Source organism: Salmo salar, chromosome 02 (genome assembly GCF_965601325.2).
Source record: "Salmo salar chromosome 02, fSalSal1, whole genome shotgun sequence".
NCBI lineage: Eukaryota > Metazoa > Chordata > Actinopteri > Salmoniformes > Salmonidae > Salmo > Salmo salar.
In genome coordinates, this window is record NC_138292.1 from 89,089,225 (window position 1) to 89,114,344 (window position 25,120).

At 41.2% G+C, this 25,120-nt stretch overlaps 1 protein-coding gene across 1 annotated transcript; it reads right to left on the minus strand.

Annotated features, from left to right (window-relative positions):
* Positions 1-1,487: 1,487 nt before the first annotated feature.
* On the minus strand, positions 1,488-25,119 carry LOC145864056 (uncharacterized). Its single transcript, XM_082969102.1, has 2 exons — positions 24,613-25,119; positions 1,488-2,956 (listed from the first exon to the last, which is right to left on the minus strand). The coding sequence occupies exons 1-2, from the start codon at positions 24,887-24,889 to the stop codon at positions 2,817-2,819; spliced, it is 417 nt and encodes a 138-aa protein (XP_082825228.1). The 5' UTR covers positions 24,890-25,119; the 3' UTR covers positions 1,488-2,816.
* Position 25,120: the final 1 nt, after the last annotated feature.

Consider the following 25,120-nt stretch of genomic DNA (forward strand, 5'->3'; position numbering starts at 1 on the left):
AATAAATCCTGAATGTATGTCTTCCCTGTGGCTCAGTTGGTAGAGCATGGTGTGTGCAATGCCAGGGTTGTGGGTTCGATTCCCACGGGGGGCCAGTACAAAAAAAAAAAAAAAAAAAAAAAAATGCATGAAATTAAATGTATGAAATTTATGCATTAACTACTGTAAGTTGCTCTGGATAAGAGCGTCTGCTAAATGACAAAAATGTAAAATGCCTGGGCTCGCAGGGGATGTGTTAATTCATAATCCATAATTTATACCTGTTAATTCATAATCCATCATTTATACCTGTTAATTCATAACCCATCATTTATACCTTTTGCTTGAAAGGGGTGGTTCAGGCAGGCTGGCACGCTCCCTGACCTTACTCAGCAGGAACTAATGGGGATCCATAATAAACCCCAGGAAGAGTAGCTACTGCCTTGGCACGCCCAATTTTTCAGTTTTTTATTTGTTAAAAAAGTTTGAAATATCCAATAAATCTTGTTCCACTTCATGATTGTGTCCCACTTATTGTTGATTCTTCACAAAGAATTACAGTTTTATATCTTTATGTTTGAAGCCTGAAATGTGGCAAAAGGTCGAAAAGTTCAAGGGGGCCAAATACTTTCGCAAGGCACTGTATATCCTATATTTTTGTTGGACAAGTTTGCTCACCACCAACAGAAAACATCTTCCATTTCACATTATAATCAACTACAATGCTTCACATTCTACAATATAAACATGGTGTCTACTGGCTGTCAACAATTATAAACAAGAAAAAACACATATTTCTAAATAATAATATACAATCGTATCTTTTCTCCTTTTTCTTTCTACAGAATCCTAAAACTCACTAGCTTCTAGAACTCTCATCTTCCTAAAACTCACTAGTTTCTAAAACTAATCTCCAATACAGAAAAACATGCAGTCAAAATAAATTGTGATCCATAGCAACGCACTGGCTAAACGCAAAATGCAAATCTTTTTGACTGCCCACCCTTGAGACAATCAGCAACCAAGTTGTCCTTACCACAGACATGTCTGATTTCAAGAGGAAACTCTTGCAATATCCGTAGTAACTTTCCACCTCACTGCGGAGCTTCTCTCTCTTTTCAGGGTTCACTCGATAGGCATGTTGTTGGATCGGGGCCCAGTCCCCAATGTCATGCTCTAGTACATTTGGGTTGGCACATCTGAGAATGAACCCTGATATTCTAAAAGCAGGGCAACAATGTCAAAAAATTGTCAGTTGGTTGCATAAATAATGATTACCAAATGTTACATGAATTGTAAATATGAAATATAAAAAACAAATGTACACCCCTTTGTTAATATGTATTGTCAACAATTCACTTAATGGTGAGGCATGGAATAATAAAACATGTATATTTTGTCAGGCTGGATGTTTGAAATATGAGGTGATTTGAGTCATGCTTCTTCATTAGTGGAATAAAGACAATTAACGCTTGAATGTTGTCAAGAAATACTGGAGTGATGTCAGATTGGTCTATAATCAATTTTATTAACAGTCTATTATACTGCGTCCATGTGTTTAGACCGCAAGTACGTTGAAATTAAGTTGTTTTCAAGTCAATGAAAAAACAACCCGAAAAGACATCTTCTCAACTTTCACTTTCAACTAAAACTGAACTGTATATTGGATGTCGGGCATAGTTTGATTTTCAACATCTTTTCAATTACATTTGGGGTGTCCAAATCAATAACCAATATGCAGAAACAGTTTGTGGTATATTGAAAACCTAAACCTAAAATGTGCTATATACATTATATCGATTAGGGGGGGAAATCAGGTTGTATGTGCTGTTGAAACTAAAACGACCAAAAAAAAAACACATGGAAATGGGAGATATATTTTACCTCACTGGTTAGAGGACAACCTGCAGAAGACAGTCAGCTACATTTTGGAGTGACGCATTTAAAGGTAGGGGTCGCTAAACAAAGGAACACAACACTTATTTGTCATCACTCATCGATATAATGCTAAAATCATTTGTGTGACAGGAAGGAGATGAAGTTGCACGTCCTGTTAAAACTAACAGCTCAAAAACCACACGGAATCTGGGAATAATGTGTACATCCCTGGTTAGAGGACAATTTGTAGAAAACAGCTAGCTACATTTTGAAGTGTTGCATTTTGATTCAAGTGGGTCACCAATGTGGTAAGTGGAACGACCCTTTCAGAACCTGTATTTTTCCCCTGAGGCTAATATCCATATCATGCTGAAATCAATAGAACAGGGGACAAACGTTTAGGGTTCTACATTGTGACATCATTAAAATACTCCTACTACAATGTTAAAACATTCTACATTGTGACATTAATTCATTGATATCATGAAACAACTCCATGTATTTTCTGATATTTGATCAGAGATCTTTTATCAGATTATCTCTGGTCACAGCTTTGAGATTTCTCTCCTGTGTGTGTTCTCTGGTGTGAGTCAGATTGCTAGATGTAATAAAACTCTTCCCACATTTATCACAGCTATAAGACTTCTCTCCTGTGTGTGTTCTCTGGTGTGAGTCAGAATGCTTGATGTAATAAAACTCTTCCCACATTTATCACAGCTATAAGACTTCTCTCCTGTGTGTGTTCTCTGGTGTGAGTCAGAATGCTTGATGTAATAAAACTCTTCCCACATTGATCACAGCTATAATGTTTTTCTCCTGTGTGTGTTTTCTGGTGTAAAGTCAGCTGGCCAGATGTAGTAAAACTCTTCCCACATTGAGCACAGCTGTAAGGTTTCTCTCCCGTGTGTATTCTCTGGTGTGATTATAAATGTCCTGAAGAAACAAAACTATTCCCACAGTCAGAGCAGCAGTGAGTTCTCTGTGGGTCTCTGCTGGTGTTTCTTGAGGAGTTCTGATCTGAAGAGACTCTGTTTTGCCTCGTCAGCATCATGAGGTTGTTGAGGCTCCCCAGAGGATCCACGATAGTCACGTCTCTCTCCTGTGTGAACAACAAAGTCAGACAGATGGTTAAAGGCCCACAACAGCGGTAATCCACTGTAAAAAGGTGATGCCAACAGCGTAGCCATGATGTTGTACAACAATTGACGTCTGTAATGAATGTTACAATTATTTGACAATTGTCTTAAAATGAGCAAGAATAGTCATATTTTGTCTTTTCACATTAGTAGTAAAATCGATGATTGTATGCTAGAAGTTAAAGTTGCTGAAATCCTAAGGAGTGTGCCAGACGACTCTTGGTCTCCAATATAGGCCCCTTTCTGTGTTTAATAAAATTGCGGCACGAGGGCGATGCGCACACAATTTGATTGCAGAAACACCCCGCTAATGAGGAAACCAATAGTTATGGATGTAGTATATCTGCCTGGAGCAAAAATGGTGAGCAAAGATTTTAGTTTTTCACAATGTATTCTGAATGTGAACGGGGGAAAACTCAGGGGAGAAACCTCCATTTCCAGGTTGCTTATGAGTGCATTTCACACTACTTTGGATTATAATTGTAAGGCTCGCTTGAATGTCCTGCTTAATATAATGTTTGTGTCATCATCGCAAATCAACCTCTTTGTACTTAAAAAAAACCCTTCAACCAGTAAAACGCATTCAACTCAAAAATGGCGCCGGAGGAGATGGCTGTCTCCTAACCAATTGTGCTATTATGTGTTTTCTTTCGCGATATTTGAAAATGATTTTGTACATAATGTTTCTGCAGAAAAGAGCTTATGAATATCAGGACAGCGATCACTCACACATCAATCACACCTCGAATGATGGATTAGATTGGATCATTCACTCACCTGGATTAGACACTGCCCAGTGACACGAGCCTACCAGACGAGCTAAATCACTTCTATGCTCGCTTCGAGGCAAGCAACAATGAGGCATGCATGAGAACATCAGCTGTTCAGGACGACTGTGTGATCACGCTCTCCGTAGCCGACACGAGTAAGACCTTTAAACAGGTCAACATACACAAGGCTGCAGGGCCAGACGGATTACCATGATGTGTGCTCCGGGCATGTGCTGACCAACTGGCAGGTGTCTTCACTGACATTTTCAACATGTCCCTGATTGAGTCTGTAATACCAACATGCTTCAAGCAGACCACCATAGTCCCTGTGCCCAAGAACAAAGGCAACCTGCCTAAATGACTACAGAGCCGTAGCACTCACGTCCGTAGCCATGAAGTGCTTTGAAAGGCTGGTAATGGCTCACATCAACACCATTTTCCCAGAAACCTAGACCCACTCCAATTTGCATACCGCCCCAACAGATCCACAGATGATGCAATCTCTATTGCACTCCACACTGCCCTTTCCCACCTGGACAAGAGGAACATTTATGTGAGAATGCTATTCATTGACTACAGCTCAGCGTTCAACACCATAGTACCCTCAAAGCTCATCACTATGCTAAGGAACCTGGGACTAAACACCTCCCTCTGCAACTGGGTCCTGGACTTCCTGATGGGCCGCCCTCAGGTGGTGAGAGTAGGTAGCAACACATCTGCCACGCTGATCCTCAACACTGGAGCTCCCCAGGGGTGCGTGCTCAGTCCCCTCCTGTACTCCCTGTTCACCCACGACTGCATGGCCAGGCACGACTCCAACACCATCATTAAGTTTGCTGACGACACAACAGTGGTAGGCCTGATCACCGACAACGACGAGACAGCCTATAGGGAGGAGGTCAGAGACCTGGCCGGGTGGTGCCAGAATAACAACCTATCCCTCAACGTAACCAAGACTAAGGAGATGATTGTGGACTACAGGAAAAGGAGAACCGAGCACTTCCCCATTCTCATCGACGGGGCTGTAGTGGAGCAGGTTGAGAGCTTCAAATTCCTTGGTGTCCACATCAACAACAAACTAGAATGGTCCAAACACACAAACAGTCGTGAAGAGAGCACGACAAAGCCTATTCCACCTCAGGAAACTAAAAAGATTTGGCATGGGTCCTGAGATCCTCAAAAGGTTCTACAGCTGCAACATCGAGAGTATCCTGACCGGTTGCATCACTACCTGGTACGGCAATTTCTCGGCGTCCGATCGCAAGGCACTTCAGAGGGTAGTGCGTACGGCCCAGTACATCACTGGGGTAAAGCTGCCTGCCATCCAGGACCTCGACACCAGGCGGTGTCAGAGGAAGGCCCTAAAAAATGTCAAAGACCCCAGCCACCCCAGTCAGACTGTTCTCTCTACTACTGCACGGCAAGCGGTACCAGAGTGCCAAGTCTAGGACAAAAAGGCTTCTCAACAGTTTTTACCCCCAAGCCATAAGACTCCTGAACAGGTAACCAAATGGTTACCCGGACTATTTGCATTGTGTGCCCCCCCAACCCCTCTTTTACGCTGCTGCTACTCTCTGTTTATCTTATATGCATAGTCACTTTAACTATACATTCATGTACATACTACCTCAATTGGCCCGACCAACCAGTGCTCCCACACATTGGCTAACCCGGCTATCTGCATTGTGTCCCACCACCTGCCAACCCCTCTTTTTACGCTACTGCTACTCTCTGTTCATCATATATGCATACCTACATGTACATATTACCTCAATAAGCCTGACTAACCAGTGTCTGTATATAGCCTTGCTACTCTTATTTTCAAATGTATTTTTACTGTTGTTTTATTTCTTTACCTACCTACCTACCTACCTACCTACCTACCTACCTACACACACACACCTTTTTTTCGCACTATTGGTTAGATTGTTGTAGTCGGCGCACGTGACAAATAAACTTTGATTTGATCATCGCAAATCAACCGCTTTGCACTTAAAAAATACTTCAACCAGTAAAATGCTCTTTGGCTAGCTTTTCCATCAGCCTGACAATGAGGGTCTGTACACTCTTTGCTAAATTGGCCCATAACTTCACCTAACAATAATATAGACCTACTGTAGGACCCACAACTTCACCTAACAATAACATAGACCTACTGTAGGACCCATAACTTCACCTAACAATAACATAGACCTACTGTTGGACCCATAACGTCACCTAACAATAACATAGACCTACTGTAGGACCCATAACTTCACCAAACAACACATATACCCATGTCGTGATGTTTGTCATTTGACTGGCATTCAGAAAATGATTTCCTGGATCAGCTGATGATATGTGTGATATGAACATGTGACTGTAACTAAACAGCTACAGTATTATGTATTATGTGTAATTATTGAAGAACCGCATTAATGACAGTATCCATTTGGGTGTTGTCAATAAAGTTAAGGGGACGTTTGGTTAGAACCATTGGATTTAGCAAACTGAAATGATTTAGGATTTCTATGCCCATAAACTGTTTCCCAGCGTAACATAAGGAGACACTAAATGTTACGTAGTTAGTGTATTTCAGAGATCTGAATACAAAAAAAACTGTCCGACAGCAAGATCCAGTATTTTAGTTCAAGTTCATCATATGACAAGCATGATGTTATGACTATGACTACTGTTCCCTGAAGGAGGGAAACTAGGTACAACATACTATTAAATCCACACGTTATGACTATAACCACTGTTCCCTGAAGAAGGGAAACTAGGTACAACATACTATTAAATCCACGCCTCGCTGGAAGCCCCGCCTTCCACAGGTGATGAGAGTGAGGCTTGGATTTATTCCTTCAATTTAATACCGCTCTTCACCGACCCAGGAAGGGGTGGGGCCAATCAGGTGTTGTACCTCGTTTCCCTCCTTCAGGTAATTACATTTTTTTGCATATGGGAAGGAACTGAACAAGAGCTGTCATATTTTATGGCACTACTCAATGACATTGACCCCAATCTCAAATTCACTATTGAATGTGACACTCAACGTGTTTATTACCTCGATATGTGGATTGAGAAATCAAATGGAACCCTGTTTACAACTCTGTATAGAAAAGAAATGGACAGAAATACTCTATTACAGGGGGGCAGCTTCCATCCTGAGCCATTAAAAAGAGAACTTCCAAGAAGCCAATTTTTCAGACTGCGCTGTATATGCCACTCCACAGAGGATTATCTAGCAAAAGCAGCGGAGATGCGCATTAGGTTTCTAAGAAGAGGCTATTCGCCACAATGTGTGGATGAAGCTCTTAATTTGGCATTGGGAAAAACACGAGATGAATTGTTACAAAAAAGACCCGCTAAAGCCAAAGAACACTCCGTAATGTTCACAACCACATATACTTTGAACTCGCGAAAAGTGGGAGGTGTGGTCAAGAAACACTGGCATATTTTATCATCTGCCCCAACTTTGCCGGCCGAATTTAAAAATCCACCACTTATTGTGTATAGGAGAGGTCGCAATTTACGCAATAAATTGGTTCATGCCAACTGCCAGCCACAAAAGAAAAATCAGCCAGGCTCTTCTACCAAATGGTAGCTATAAATGCAGAGGATGCGCACAGTGCAACAATATGATGAGGTGTGAATATTTCTGCCACCCACACACAGGAAAACGGTTCCAAATAAATGATATCATTACGTGTTCCGCCACCCATGTTATTTACATTATTAAAATGTCCATGTGGGCTCTGCTATGTCGGTAAGACCTCCCGCTCTCTCAAACAGAGAATTAGTGAACATAAAAGTTCAATCAGGCGAAACGACAGGGATTATCCAGTCGCAGTACATTTTAATGACCTAAAGCATGACATTTCTACCTTTAGATTTTGTGGCATAGAGAAAGTCAAGATATCAAACAGGGGAGGTGATATTAATAATACTCTGAGCAAAAGAGAATGTTTTTGGATTTTCACCCTCCAGACATTATTTCCTAAAGGACTTAATGATGAAATGCCTATGCATGTTATGTTGTGATTTTGAACATGAATTATGTGCCTATTTAAGATAATTCTGATGTTTTTCGTACGATGTACACAATGATTAATGAAAACTTGCTATGTCCTCATTGTGGTTTTATGGACGTGTTTAATGCGTCTTATTTATACACTTTTGTTGTGTTTGCGAAAGGCATATTGTTATGTTTGGTAGCACTTATTTATTTTTCCTTTGCCTCCAACCCCTTTCCATGTGTGGAACGGATGTGGGTGGGGCTAGGTCTACATAGGGGTGCTGATTTTTTTTTTAATTCACAAAAGCTCTGACGAAGGCCGTGAGGCCGTTACGTGAGCTTGTTAAATATCAGTGATACTATCGAGAGCAGTGTGCGGTTTCCTTTCTCCTACATCCTGTTTCAACTGTTGCCATGCACCTGCAAAAAGATTGCTCAGATGTGCGAGTGCCTTTTGAATTTTCTAACAGTAGTTATAGTCAAAGTTACGCTCCCTTTCAGTCAGTCAACTTCGGTACAACATACTATGGGGAAATACAATCATTCCCCATGCCAACCCAAATCCACGGATACTAAATGAAATGGCCCCTGGCAGACCACCCAGACCTGACACCGCAAGATGCGTCAGGTTTGTCAATTTATTAATTGTCTTTTGTTTGAAACACTCCTGTCAATGTTGAGTAAGGACGCACACATTATTACTCATATAGAAGTAGGACTAGTCTACCTGTCCTGCACACAAATGTAGGTCTATAAATGTGCCCATTTGGGGATGTCTGATAGTATTTCTACCTGGTCGAGAATAATTTTTATTTCATTAAAACACGTGGGTGGTGTTTATATATGGAAAAATACACAGTAGAAATTTAACCAATCGATTGGTAGAAACAGAATTAGACTCTTGGTTGACCAAGATTTATTTTAGTTGGGGACAGCACTAGAACATGATTTTAGGGCTCCCGAGCAGTGCAGCGGTCTAAGGCACTGCATTTCAGTGCTTGAGGCGTCACTACAGACCCTGGTTCGAATCCTGACTGTATCCCAACCGGCCGTGATTGGGAGTCCCATAGGGAGGCGCACAATTGGCCAAGCGTCGTCCGATTTTGGCCGGTGTAGGCCATCATTGTAAATAATAATTTGTTTTTAACTGACTTAACTAGTTAAATAAAGGTTACATTTGAAAAATGTAATAAAACAGAGCATTCAGAAAGTTCAGACCCCTTCCCTTTTTCCACATTTTGTTAAGTTACAGCCTTATTCAAATGTTTAATGCCCATCCAAGAGACTGTCGACCAATCACGTTCACATTGTCATGCTGTGACACGCAGTTCTTAAAATACACGTTATAAACTAAGCTAATTGTCCCAAAAATCCCTTTTAAAAAGTCAGGGTACGAGTGAGAAACCGTCAAGGCACCAACTTTGAGAAGGTTCTAAAACAAAGGTTTCAAACCAATTCATGAATGTTATTGAATCGTATAAATGTTATTGAATCTAGGTATGCTTCACCCTTAATGTAATTGAATCTAGGTATGTTTCACCTTTAACCTCACTAGGGTAGGGGGCAGCATTAGGAATTTTGGATGAAAAGCGTGCCCAAAGTAAACTGCCTGCTACTCAGGCCCAGAAGCCTGAGTAGGATATGCATATAATTGGTAGATGTGGATAGAAAACACTCTACAGTTTCCAAAACTGTTAAAATAATGTCTGTGAGTATAACAGAACTGATATGGCAGGTGAAAACCTGAGGAAAATCCATCCAGGAAGTGCTATTATTTTGAAATGGCTGTTTTTCCATTGAAAGCCTATCCACCATACCAAGACTTATGACCCAGTTCACGATCCCTATGGCTTTCACAACATGTGGCCTGTCTTTAGGCATTGTTTCAGGCTTTTACTCTGAAAAATGAGGGAGAAACACCACTTTCAAATGGGAGGACAGTGGAAATGTTCAGACATGAGTCCTGCGCATGACCAGGAGCGTGCCTTTGTTTTTCCTTTTCTATTGATGAAGCTATTGTCCGGTTGAAATATGATCGATTATTTATGACAAAAACAACCTGCGGATTTACGTTTGACATGTTTCTACGAACTTTTATGGTACTTTTTTGATTTTTCGTCTGCCTGTTGTGACCGCGCTTTGTTCCAATGGATTACTGAACAAAATGCACCAACAAAACTGAGGTTTTTGGACATAGAGGGACATTATCGAACAAAACAAACATTTATTGTGTAACATGGAGTCTTGGGAGTGTAACCATATGAAGCTCATCAAAGGTAAGTGATACATTTTATCGCTATTTCTGAGTTTTGTTACTCCCCCACCTTGCTGGTTACTGTTTGTAATGATTTGTCTGCTGGGCGCTGTTCTCAGATAATCGCATGGTTTGCTTTCGCCGTAAAGTCTTTTTGAAATCTGACACCGTGGTTGGATTCACAAGAAGTTAATCTTAAAACCGATGTATAACACCTGTATGTTTCTGAATACATTTTTATTTATATAATATTTCTGTTTTTGAATTTGGCGCTCTGCAATTTCACTGGATGTTGGCCAGGTGGGACGGTAGCGTCCCACTCCCCCTAGAGCGGTTAATGTTACTGTATCTAGGTATGTTTCACCTTCAATGTAATGGCATGAAAAAATAAATGGCTGAATATTTTACAATGACTTACAGTTGAAGTGGGAAGTTTACATACACATTAGCCAAATACATTTAAACTCAGTTATTCACAATTCCTGACATTTAATCCGAGTAGAAATTCCCTGTCTTAGGTCAGGTAGGATCACCACTTTATTTTAAGAATGTGAAATGTCAGAATAATAGTAGAGAGAATTATTTATTTCAGCTTTTAGTTCTTTCATCACATTCACGGTGGGTTAGAAGTTTACATACACTCAATTAGCATTTGGTAGTATTGCCTTTAAATTGTTTAACTTGGGTCAAACGTTATGGGTAGCCTCCCACAATAAGTTGGGTGAATTTTGGCCCATTCCTCCTGACAGAGGTAGTGTAACTGAGTCAGGTTTGTAGGCCTCCTTGCTCGCACACGCTTTTTCAGATCTGCCCACAAAGGTTCTATAGGATTGAGGTCAGGGCTTTGTGATGGCCACTCCAATACCTTGACATTGTTGTCCTTAAGCCATTTTGCCACAACTTTGGAAGTATGCTTGGGGTCACTGTCCATATGGAAGACTCACTTGCAACCAAGCTTTAACTTGTTATGGGTAGGGGGCAGTATTTTCACGTCCGGATAAAAAAACGTACCCGATTTAATCTGATTATTACTCCTGCCCAGAAACTAGAATATGCATATAATTATTAGCTTTGGATAGAAAACACTCCAAAGTTTCTAAAACGGTTTGAATGGTGTCTGTGAGTATAACAGAACTCATTTGGCAGGCCAAAACCTGAGAAGATTCCAAACAGGAAGCGCCCTCTCTGACTATTTCTTGGCCTTCTTGATCATCTCTATCCAAAACAGGGGATCTCTGGCATAACGTGACATTTTCTAACGCTCCCATAGGCTCTCAGAAGGCGCCAGAACTTTGAATGATGACTTTGCAGGCCATGGCTGAAAAACAGTAGCGCATTTGGATAGCGGTCGATCAGAGAACAATGAGACTGGGGGCGCGTACACGAGCCGACACCATGTTTTTATTTTTTCGTCTTTGAACGAAAACAGGGTTTCCCGGTCGGAATATTATCGCTTTTTTGCGAGAAAAATCGCATAAAAATTGATTTTAAACAGCGTTTGACATGCTTCGAAGTACGGTAATGGAATATTTTGAATTTTTTTGGCACGAAACGCGCCGGGCGCGTCACCCTTCTTTACCCTTCGGATAGCGTCTTGAACGCACGAACAAAACGCCGCTATTTGGATATAACTATGGATTATTTGGAACCAAACCAACATTTGTTATTGAAGTAGAAGTCCTGGGAGTGCATTCTGACGAAGACAGCAAAGGTAATAACATTTTTCTTATAGTAAATCTGAGTTTGGTTAGTACCAAACTTGGTGGGTGTCAAAATAGCTAGCCATGATGGCCGGGCTATCTACTCAGAATATTGCAAAATGTGCTTTCACCGAAAAGCTATTTTAAAATCGGACACCGCGATTGCATACAGGAGTTCTGTATCTATAATTCTTAAAATAATTTTTGTTTTTTGTGAACGTTTATCGTGAGTAATAAAGTAAATTCACCGGAAGTGTTTGGTGGGAATGCTAGTTTTGAACGTCACATGCTAATGTAAAAAGCTGGTTTTTGATATAAATATGAACTTGATTGAACAAAACATGCATGTATTGTATAACATAATGTCCTAGGAGTGTCATCTGATGAAGATCATCAAAGGTTAGTGCTGCATTTAGCTGTGGTTTTGGTTTTTGTGACATTATATGCTAGCTTGAAAAATGGGTGTCTGATTATTTCTGGCTGGGTACTCTGCTGACAATCTAATGTTTTGCTTTCGTTGTAAAGACTTTTTGAAATCGGACAGTGTGGTTAGATAAAGGAGAGTCTTGTCTTTAAAATGCTGTAAAATAGTCATATGTTTGAAAAATGGAAGTTTGGGGATTTTCGAGGACTTTGTATTTCGCGCCATGCCCATCATTGGATATTGGAGCAGGTGTTCCGCTAGCGGAACGTCTAGATGTAAGATTAACTTCCTGACGGATGTCTTGAGATGTAGCTTCAATATATCAACATACTTTTCCTTCCTCATGATGCCATCTATTTTGTAAAGTGCACCAGTCCCTAATGCAGCAAAGCACCACCACAACATGATGCTGCCACCCCCGTGCTTCACGGTTGGGATGGTGTTCTTCGGCTTGCAAGCTTCCCCCTTTTTCCTCCAAACATAACAATGGTCATTATAGCCAAACAGTTCTATTTTTGTTTAATCAGACCAGATGACATTTTTCCAAAAAGTACGATCTTTGTCCCCATGTGCAGTTGCAAACTGTAGTCTGCCTTTTTTATGGCAGTTTTGGAGCAGTGGCTTCTTCCTTGCTGAATGGCCTTTCAGATATGTCGATATAGGACTCGTTTTACTGTGGATCTATATCCACAGTAAAAGGCCTATACTTTTCTACCTGTTTCCTCCAGCATCTTCACAAGGTCCTTTGCTGTTGTTCTGGGATTGATTTGCTCTTTTTGCACCAAAGTACGTTCATCTCTCGGAGACAGAATGCGTCTTTTTCCTGAGCGGTATGATGGCTGCGTGGTCCCATGGTGTTTATACTTGTGTACTATTGTTTGTACAGATGAACGTGGTACCTTCAGGCATTTGGAAATTGCTCCCAGGGATGAACCAGACTGAGGTCTTGGCTGATTTATTTTGATATTCCCATGATGTCAAGCAAAGAGGCACCGAGTTTGAAGGTAGGCCTTGAAACACATCCACAGGTACACCTCCAATTGACTCAAATGATGTCAATTAGACTATCAGAAGCTTCTAAAGCCGTGGCATAATTTTCTGGAATTCTCCGAGCTGTTTAAAGGCACAGTCAACTTAGTGTATGTAAACTTCAAACCCACTGGAATTGTGATACAGTGAATTATAAGTGAAACAATCTGTCTGTAAACAACTGTTGGAAAAATTACTTGTGTCATGCACAAAGTAGATGTCCTAACCGACTTGCCAAAACTATAGTTTGTTAACAAGAAATTTGTGGAGTGGTTGAAAAATGAGTTTTAATGACTCCAACACAAGTGTATGTAAACTTCCGACTTCAACTCTATCAACAGCTGTAACAATTTAACCCCCACAGCAAACCTTAACTGGCAATTATAGAATATACTATACAGCCTCGAAATCAGGTTAAAACTATCATTTTGACCTCATGGATGGCCAGTCCTTGTATTTATAGTGTAGTCAATTCAGGGGGTAGCCCTGAGCAGGACTCAAACCTGGGTCCAGCGACTGTCAAGCCAACACCTTATAACTGTTACGCCAAGATGTCTGAACTTCTTGACGAGGTCGCTAGGTTTTGGGTTAAGGTTCCAACAATAGCTTTCTCTATTTATTTGAGAGTGGTTACATTTCTCCTTCCCCCATCCCTCAGCTGTTTACCAAACCAAGTCTCTGAGCAGCCATTTTGTTTCTGTTTAAATCCTAGGTTGTCCCTTTAAACAAGCCACACAACAATCAATCTGCAGTTGAAACAATAACAAAGCAGTAATTCATTCCACCACTGTTTTGGTAATAAGATGATGATGGGGCTGGAGAAATGTAACTACTCTCAAATTCACAGACAGACCTATGGATGCAAGGACTGACCATCCATGATATCAACATTATAGTTTTAACCATGTTGAGGCTATACAGTGTTGATTTACATTGTTTATAAACATTGGAGTAAAAAAAGCTTACTTGGGGTTGTGATGGGGTACAACAGATGAACTAAGCTCATGAGGCATGTGTTACATTCTTCAAGAATAAATGGCTATAATTTCATAATTTAAAGTCCAAATATGGATGTAGCAATTGCAGATTTCCCCTTTAACACCACACATCAGTTCAACAACTGCAGAGTTTGTGCCTCTGTATTTAAGACAGTACTTACTAGTGTTAATCAGGGCCCGGATTCGCAAAACCATCTTATGGTTAAGTTCATCGTTAGAACCATTGGATGCCTTAAGATGCGTTTGGGAAACCGGGCCCTGATATCCAGTTTCCTCCTCTTCTTCCACCTCCTTTCAATGTGACAGTCATCTCTCCCTCCTCCTCTTTCACTCCATAAACTGCATCCTCCTCTTCTTTTACTGTAACATCCTCCTCCTCTTTCACTCTGAATGCGTCTTTCTCCTCTTTCACTGAAACGTTTCTGTTCTTTCACTGTAACAGCCTCACCCTCTACTTGTTTGTGTATTGTAACATCCTTCTCTTCCTCGAGACCTTCTTTCTCCGTCCAGCAGACCTCCTCTTCTTTATCAGGAGGAGAGTAGCTTAGTGAACTCATGGTCGGAGATGTTAGCTAGCTAGCTAGCTAGCTAGCATTTGCGACTAGCCTAGTTCTAAGCTAACTTAGCAAACCAGCTAGCTGACAAACAACGTAAATATATAATTAAATGGGCCAACATGTACATACAACAGAAGTGTGTTTAATACACAGCGACTAATATACACCAAACCAGTGTAAAGAGCGTGAATGTTGTAGCTATGTTTGCTAGAAAGCTACCGAGGTGTCTAACTAGCTGTTGTTGTTGGAGCGTCCCATCCACTAGATTATACGTCACACTGGCAGCATCGCCTGAACCTAAAAGACGCACATCGCCATCTGCTGACTGGAGTGGGCAACGCAGTTGAGGAACCAAACGTTTATTTTTCATTTTGTTGGGTTTTATTTCACTTATTAGATGTGATTCATTACCATTCACAGTAGATGTAGGCCTAAGTATGAACGGACTGTAATGCACTAATACGTTTATATTGTATTAACATAGATTGAGCAACATATAATAGACATGACTAACTGGAGGGTTGCTGGCTAGTAGGAGTGTAGGCTGAGTAGACTCGTGACACACACACACACACACACACACACAATGCCTGGTTGTGGGGCCGCTCAAGGACAGGTGTATGTGAGGAACTGATAGAGGGGAGAATGGCTGTGGCACAAGAACAGGCACTGTCCTTCGGTGTCTGACTCTCGGGTACACACATGAAGATAAGCTAGAAGACAACTATGCTTGGCAACAAAGAGGCTGGGACCAGCCTGCACGCCAACGATAGGATGAGTAAGTTTAAACCACGCTCATCCTCCCTCTGACAGGCCAGCAGTGAGCGGGAACTATCTCTGTCAGAGTATTTAATGAAGAACTTATGTCATTTTCAGTTCTCTGTTTGCCCTGCGAGGTGTTACAGTGAACCCGTATATATGAAAATTGCATTTACCATTTATTCTGCTTGACTAATTCTATTAAAAAACAGCTGAAAATATATTCAGTAGCCTAGTGTTAAATTTTGTTCTGATACCAGAATTGAATTGACGCAGCCTTAATTTATTTCATAAAAGTTTAATACTATATTAAGTCATTCAAAGAGAAGCATGTGTTGATTGATTTGTGTTTAATGAGTGAGAATTTAAAACAAACTTTACACCCACTACATATTTGCATTGAACCATACTTCTGACATGGATCATTTTGACCCCAGAGGCATATCTTTTATCATAGCCAAAATGTGGTTTATTCATTTCTTCCAATTTTTCATGACTTTGTCAATCAACTTGTTCTTAATAAATCTAAATCATGGTTTAGTGTTTCTGTATCAATATGGACTTTGAACAAATTCAAATCCTTTGGAGTCATTTTGACTCCAGCCAAAAGCACCTTCGATAAATAGGACGTTTATTTCAAATCAAAATCAAATCACATTTTATTGGTCACATACACATGTTTAGCAGATATTATTGTGGGTGTAGTGAAATGATTGTGTTTCTAGCTCCGACAGTGCAGTAATATCTAACAAGTAATATCTAACAATTTCACAACCCAATACACACAAATCTAAGTATTTGAATCTAGATTTCTCTGTAGACATGATCCATCCCACCAGAGGGTGGAGGGGCACCTGTATCCGTGGTTTTGACCAGATAGACACCTGCAGACACACAGTATAGCGCCTCCCATGAACTCTCCTAAGATTGGACTTTTCTATGCCACGTATCACATGACTGTGTACAAAACTGCCAATGGTAGAAAACTCTGCCAGCGGTATAAAATTCTGCCAGTGGTATACAGTGCATTCATTAAGTATTCATACCCCTTCACTTTTCCACATTTTGTTACGTTACAGCCTTATTCTAAAATTGAATAATTATTCCCCCTCATCAATCTACACACAATACCCCATAATGACATCACAATACCCCATAATGACAAACTTTTTTTTCCTTTCATTTTTGCAAATGCATGTACTTAAAACCTGTTGAGGACAGACATTCCGCTAGCGGAACCCCTAGCCAACAGCCAATTGAATTGCAGGGCACGAAATACAAAACAACAAAAATACCACAATTCAATTTACTTAAACAATCAACATTTTTACACCATTTTAAAGATAAACTTGTCGTTAATCCAACCACATTGTCCGATTTCAAAAAGGCTTTACAGCGAAAGCAAAACATTAGATTATGTTAGGAGAGTACATAGACAAAAATACTCACACAGCCATTTTCCAAGCAAGGATATATGTCACAGAAACCCCAAAAACACAGCTGAATGAAGCACTAACCTTTGACGATCTTCATCAGATGACACTCCTAGGACATTATGTTACACAATACATGTATGTTTTGTTAAATAAAGTTCATATTTATATCCAAAAACAGCATTTTACATTAGCGTGTGATGTTCAGAAAATGTATTTCCCACCAAAAACTTCTGGTGAATTTACTAAATTACTCACGATAAAACGTTCACAAAAAACATAACAATTATTTTAAGAATTATAGATACAGAACTCCTCTATGCACTCGATATGTCCGATTTTAAAATAGCTCTTCGGTGAAAGCACATTTTGCAATATTCTAAGTAGATAGCCCGGCATCACAGGGCTAGCTATTTAGACACCCACCAAGTTTAGCCCTCACCAAAGTCAGATTTACTATAAGAAAAATGTTATTACCTTTGCTGTTCTTCATCAGAATGCACTCCCAGGACTTCTACTTCAATAACAAATGTTGGTTTGGTTCAAAATAATCCATAGTTATATCCAAATAGCGGCGTTTTGTTTGTGCGTTCAAGACACTATCCGAAGTGTAAAGAAGGGTGACGCGCACGACGCGTTTCGTGACAAAAAAATTCTAAATATTCCATTACCGTACTTCGAAGCATGTCAACCGCTGTTTAAAATCAATTTTTATGCAATTTTTCTCGTAAAAAAGCGATAATATTCCAACCGGGAAAGCGTGTTTACGTTCAAAGAGAGAGAAAAAAACATGGGATCCCCTCGTGCACGAGCCTCAGTCTGATGGTCCTCTGATAGACCACTTACCCAAGGCGCTGAAGTTTTTCAGCCAGCGGCTGGAATTACATCATTCAGCTTTTTCCCGGGTTCTGAGAGCCTATGGGAGCAGTAGGAAGTGTCACGTTACAGCAAAGATCCAAAATGTTCAATAAACAGAGCCAAGAAGCCCAAGGAATGGTCAGAGAGGGTACTTCCTGTACAGAATCTTCTCAGGTTTTTGCCTGCCATATGAGTTCTGTTATTCTCACAGACACCATTCAAACAGTTTTAGAAACTTTAGGGTGTTTTCTATCCAAAGCTAATAATTATATGCATATTCTAGTTTCTGGGCAGTAGTAATAACCAGATTAAATCGGGTACGCCAGAACGATGAAGGCGCCAGAACGATGAAATGTGGCTTTGCAGGCCATGGCTGAAAAACATTAGCGCATTTAGTAAGTGGTCGATCTGAGGACAATGAGACTGGAGGCGCGAGCACGAGCCGACACCATGTTTACTTTCTCTCTCTTTGAACGAAAACAACGACTCCCAGTCGGAATATTATCGCTTTTTTACGAGAAAAATAGCATAAAAATTGATTTTAAACAGCGTTTGACATGCTTCGAAGTACGGTAATGGAATATTTTGAATTTTTTTGTCACGAAACGCATCGGGCGCGTCACCCTTCTTTACCCTTCGGATAGTGTCTTGAACGCACGAACAAAACGGCGCTATTTGGATATAACTATGGATTATTTTGAACCAAACCAACATTTGTTATTGAAGTAGAAGTCCTGGGAATGCATTCTGACGAAGAACAGCAAAGGTAATCAAACTTTTCTAATAGTAAATCGGAGTTTGGTGAGTACCACACTTGGTGGGAGTCAAAATAGCTAGCCTGTGATGGCCGGGCTATCTACTCAGAATATTGCAAAATGTGCTTTCACCGAAAAGCTATTTTAAAATCGGACATAGCCAGTGCATAAAGGAGTTCTGTGTCTATTGTCCTGAGTCTGCACAACTCTGCCAGGACCTAGGATCAAGGGAGATACTAAAGTGTTTTAGTACTATATCTCTGACACAATGATGAAAATAATCATGGCCTCCAAACCCTCAAGCTGCATACTGGACCCTATTCCAACTAAACTACTGAAAGAGCTGCTTCCTGTGTTTGGCCCTCGTATGTTGAACATAATAAACAGCTCTCTATCCACCGGATGTGTACCAAGCTCACTAAAAGTGGCAGTAATAAAGCCTCTCTTGAAAAAGCCGAATCTTGACCCAGAAATTATAAAAAAATAATCGGCCTATGTCGAATCTTCCATTCCTCTCAAAAAAATTTGAAAAACCTGTTGCACAGCAACTCACTGCCTTCCTGAAGACAAACAATGTATACGAAACGTTTCAGTCTGGTTTTAGACCCCATCATTGCACTGAGACTGCACTTGTGAAGGTGGTAAATTACCTTTTAATGACGTCAGACCGAGGCTCTGCATCTGTCCTCGTGCTCCTAGATCTTAGTGCCGCTTTTGATACCATCGATCACCACATTCTTTTGGAGAGATTGGAAACCCAAATTGGTCTACATGGACAAGTTCTGGCCTGGTTTAGATCTTATCTGTCGGAAAGATATCAAGTTTGTCTCTGTGAATGGTTTGTCCTCTGACAAATCAATTGTACATTTCGGTGTACCTCAAGGTTCCGTTTTAGGACCACTATTGTTTTCACTATATATTTTACCTCTTGGGGATGTCATTCGAAAACATAATATTAAATTTCACTGCTATGCGGACGACACACAGCTGTACATTTCAATGAAACATGGTGAAGCCCCAAAATTGCCCTCGCTAGAAGCCTGTGTTTCAGACATAAAGAAGTGGATGGCTGCAAACTTTCTACTTTTAAACTCGGACAAAACAGAGATGCTTGTTCTAGGTACCAAGAAACAAAGAGATCTTCTGTTGAATCTGACAATCTGGATGGTTGTACAGTCGTCTCAAATAAAACTGTGAAGGACCTCGGCGTTACTCTGGACCCTGATCTCTCTTTTGAAGAACATATCAAGACTGTTTCAAGGACAGCTTTTTTCCCCATCTACGTAACATTGCAAAAATCAGAAACTTTCTGTCCAAAAATGCAGAAAAATTAATCCATGCTTTTGTTACTTCTAGGCTGGACTACTGCAATGCTCTACTTTCCGGCTACCCGGATAAAGCACTAAACAAACTTCAGTTCGTGCTAAATACGGCTGCTAGAATCCTGACTAGAACCAAAAAATTTGATCATATTACTCCAGTGCTAGCCTCCCTACACTGGCTTCCTGTTAAGGCAAGGGCTGATTTCAAGGTTTTACTGCTAACCTACAAAGCATTAAATGGGCTTGCTCCTACCTATCTTTCCGATTTGGTCCTGCCGTACATACCTACACGTACGCTACGGTCACAAGACGCAGGCCTCCTAATTGTCCCTAGAATTTCTAAGCAAACGGCTGGAGGTAGGGCTTTCTCCTATAGAGCTCCATTTTTATGGAATGGTCTGCCTACCCATGTGAGAGACGCAGACTCAGTCTCAACCTTTAAGTCTTTACTGAAGACTTATCTCTTCAGTAGGTCCTATGATTAAGTATAGTCTGGCCCAGGAGTGTGAAGGTGAACGGAAAGGCTGGAGCAACGAAACGCCCTTGCTGTCTCTGCCTTGCCGGTTCCCCTCTCTCCACTGGGATTCTCTGCCTCTAACCCTATTACAGGGGTTGAGTCACTGGCTTACTGGTGTTCTTCCATGCCGTCCATGGGAGGGGTGCGTCACTTGAGTGGGTTGAGTCACTGACGTGGTCTTCCTGTCTGGGTTGGCCCCCCCCCCCCTTGGGTTGTGCCGTGGCGGAGATCTTTGTGGGCTATACTCGGCCTTGTCTTAGGACGGTAAGTCGGTGGTTGGAGACATCCCTCTAGTGGTGTGGGGGCTGTGCTTTGGCAAAGTGGGTGGGGTTATATCCTGCCTGTTTGGCCCTGTCCGGGGGTATCATCGGATGGGGCCACAGTGTCTTCTGATCCCTCCTGTCTCAGCCTCCAGTATTTATGCTGCAGTAGTTTGTGTGTCGGGGGGCTAGGGTCAGTCTGTTACATCTGGAGTATTTCTCTTGTCTAATCGGGTGTCCTGTGTGAATTTAAATATGCTCTCTCTAATTCTCTCTTTCATTCTTTCTCTCGGAGGACCTGAGCCCTAGGACCATGCCTCAGGACTACCTGGCATGATGACTCCTTGCTGTCCCCAGTCCACCTGGCCGTGCTGCAGCTCCAATTTCAACTGTTCTGCCTGCGGCTATGGAACCCTGACCTGTTCACCGGACGTGCTTGTTGCACCCTCGACAACTACTATGATTATTATTATTTGACCATGCTGGTCATTTATGAACATTTTAACATCTTGACCATGTTCTGTTATAATATCCACCCGGCACAGCCAGAAGAGGACTGGCCACCCCTCATAGCCTGGTTCCTCTCTAGGTTTCTTCCTAGGTTTTTGGCCTTTCTAGGGAGTTTTTCCTAGGGAGTTTTTCCTAGCCACCGTGCTTCTTTCACATGCATTGCTCGCTGTTTGGAGTTTTAGGCTGGGTTTCTGTACAGCACTTTGAGATATCAGCTGATGTACGAAGGGCTATATAAATACATTTGATTTGAAATTTGATCTATAATTCTTAATAACTGTTATGTTTTTTGTGAACGTTTATGCTGAGTAATTTAGTAAATTCACCGGAAGTGTTCGGTGGGAATGCTAGTCACATGCTAGTCACATGCTAATATAAAAAGCTGGTTTTTGATAAAAATATGAACTTGATTGAACAAAACATGCACGTATTGTATAACAATGTCCTAGGATTGCCATCTGATGAAGATCATCAAAGGTTAGTGCTGCATTTAGCTGTGGTTTGGGTTTATGTGACATTATATGCTAGCTTGAAAAATGGGTGTCTGATTATTTCTGGCTGGGAACTCTGCTGACATAATCTAATGTTTTGTTTTCGTTGTAAAGCCTTTTTGAAATCGGACAGTGTGGTTAGATTAACGAGGTCTTGTCTTTAAAATGGTGTAAAATAGTCATATGTTTGAGAAATTGAAGTAATAGCATTTCTAAGGTATTTGAATAACGCGCCACGGGATTCAACTGGCTGTTGAGTAGGTGGGACGCAAGCGTCCCACTGGCCCAGAGAGGTTAACTAGGGAAAATGTGTCACTTCTCTTGCAAACAGAGTCGGGGTATATGCAGCAGTTGGGCCGCCTGGCTCGTTGCGAACTGTGAAGACTATTTCTCCTAACAAAGACAGCCGACTTCGCCAAGCGGGGGATGATTTAACAAAAGCCCATTTGCGAAAAAAAAAGCACAATCGTTGCTAACCATAAACATCAATGCCTTTCTGAAAATCAATACACAGAAGTATATATTTTTAAACCTGCATATTTAGCTAAAAGAAATCCAGTTTAGCAGGCAATATTAACCAGGTGAAATTGAGTCAGTTCTCTTGCGTTCCTTGCACGCAGAATCAGGGTATATGCAACAGTTTGGGCCGCCTGGTTCGTTGCGAACTAATTTGCCAGAATTTTACGTAACTATGAAATAACATTGTACGTTGTGCGATGTAACAGGAATATTTAGACTTATGGATGCCACCCGTTATATAAAATACGGAACGGTTCCGTATTTCACTGAAAGAATAAACGTGATAGTTTCCGGATTCGACCATATTAATGACCTAAGGCTCGTATTTCTGTGTTATTATGTTATAATTAAGTCTATGATTTGATAGAGCAGTCTGACTGAGCGATGGTAGGCAGCAGCAGGCTCGTAAGCATTCATTCAAACAGCACTTTACTGCATTTTGCCAGCAGCTCTTCGCAATGCATTGCGCTGTTTATGACTTCAAGCCTGTCAACTCCCAAGATGAGGCTGGTGTAACCGATGTGAAATGGCTAGCTAGTTAGCGGGTGCGCACTAATAGCGTTTCAAACGTCACTCGCTCTGAGACTTGGAGTAGTTGTTTCCCTTGCTCTACATGGGTAACGCTGCTTCGAGGGTGGCTGTTGTCGGTGTGTTCCTGGTTTGAGCCCAGGTAGGAGCGAGGAGAGGGACGGAAGCTATACTGTTACACTGGCAATACTAAAGTGCCTATAAGAACATCCAATATACCTTTGACTATGAAAAACAAATCGTATTGAGAGAAATAGTCCTATAATTCCTATAATAACTACAACCTAAAACTTCTTACCTGGGAATATTGAAGACTCATGTTAAAAGGAACCACCAGCTTTCATATGTTCTCATGTTCTGAGCAAGGAACTTAAACATTAGCTTTCTTACATGGCACATAATGCACTTTTACTTTCTTCTCCAGCACTTTGTTTTTGCATTATTTAAACCAAATTGAACATGTTTCATTATTTATTTGAGGCTAAATTGATTTTATTGATGTATTATATTAAGTTAAAATAAGTGTTCATTCAGTATTTTTGTAATTGTCATTATTACAAATAAATAAAATTGGCCGATTAATCGGCACCGGATTTTTTTGGTCCTCCAATAATCGGTATCGAAAAATCATAATCGTTCGACCTCTAGTAACAACATCTCCACCCCGTTGATCCTCAACACCGGGTCCCCACAAGGGTACGTTCTCAGCCCTCTCCTGTACTCCCTGTTCACCCACGACTGCGTGGCCATGCACGCCTCCAACTCAATCATCACATTTGCAGACGACACTACAGTGTTAGGCTTGATTACCAACAACGACGAGACGGCCTACAGGGAGGAGGTGAGGGCCCTCGGAGTGTGGTGTCAGGAAAATAACCTCACACTCAATGTCAACAAAACTAAGGAGATGATCGTGGACTTCAGGAAACAGCAGATGGAGCAGCCCCCTATCTACATTGACAGGACAGTAGTGGAGAGGGTGGAGAGTGAAGTTCCTCGGCATACATATCACGGACAAACTGAAATGGTCCACCCACACAGACAGCGTGGTGAAGAAGGCGCAGCAGCGCCTCTTCAACCTCAGGAGGCTGAAGAAATTTGGCTTGTCACCAAAAACACACAAACTTTTACAGATGCACAATCGAGAGCATCCTGTCGGGCTGTATCACCGCCTGGTACGGCAGCTGCTCCGCCCATAACCGGAAGGCTCTCCAGAGGGTAGTGAGGTCTGCACAATGTATCAGTGGGTGCAAACTACCTGCCCTCCAGGACACCTACACCACCCGATGTCACAGGAAGGCCAAAAAGATCATCAAGGACAATAACCACCCGAGCCACTGCCTGTTCACCCTGCCATCTTCCAGAAGGCGAGGTCAGTACAGGTGCATCAAAGCTGGGACCGAGAGACTGAAAAACAGCTTCTATCTCAAGGCCATCAGACTGTTAAACAGCCATCACTAACATTGAGTGGCCGCTGCCAACATACTGACTCAACTCCAGCCACTTTAATAATGGAAAAATGGATGTAATCAATTTATCACTAGCCACTTTATATTATATAATGTTTACTTACCCTACATTACTCATCTCATATGTATATACTGTACTCTATACCATCTACTGCATCTTGCCTATGCCGCTCGGCCATCAGTCACATATATATTTTTATGTACATATTCCTATTCATTCCTTTACACTTGTGTGTATAAGGTAGTTGTTGTAAAATTGTTAGGTTAAATTACTTGTTAGATATTACTGCATGGTCAGAACTAGAAGCACAAGCATTTCGCTACACTTGCATTAACACCTGCTAACCACAAATACATTTGATTTGATTTTTGACTTAACAGTCATCATCCCAGGGCCCTCCGTTGAAGAGGTATTGACGAGCCAACTCAAAATATCCTAAGTTAAAAACAAATTGAAGGTGGTACTTACTGGTATTACTCAGATCTCCTTTCTCCTCCTCTTCATCTTTCAATGTGACAGTAATCTCCCATTCCTTCTTCACTCCAAAAACTGCTTCCTCTTCTTTAACTGAAACGTCTTTATCTTCTTCTTTCACTGTAACAGCCTCACCCTCTACTTCTTGTTTTACTGTAACATCTTCCTCTTCCTTCTCCTCTTTAACGACAATGTTCAGCCCCAGAGCTTCTTTCTCCGTCCAGTAGACCTCCTCTTCTTTAACAGGAGGGGAGTAGTTTAGGGAGCTCATGTTCGGGGATGTTAGCTAGCTAGCTATCATTAGCGACTAGGCAAGTGCTACCTTAACCAGCCAGCTGACTAATAAAAAATAACGAAATATTAAATTAAATAGGTTAACAAGTAGATACGACAGAAGTGTGTCTAAAACACAGTAGCTAATATACACCGAAAGCGTCTAAATAGCTTGAATCTTTCGGCTATGTTGGCTAGCAAGCTACCGAGGTGGTTGACGAGCTGTTTA

Excerpts from the sequence above, each read along its gene's own strand:
- LOC145864056 (XM_082969102.1), bottom strand. The coding sequence starts at position 24,889 with ATGAGCTCCCTAAACTACTCCCCTCCTGTTAAAGAAGAGGAGGTCTAC. Across the intron at positions 2,957-24,612 it reads AGGAGATCTGAGTAATACCA|GAGAGAGACGTGACTATCGT; the intron begins GTAAGTACCACC and ends TTGTTCACACAG.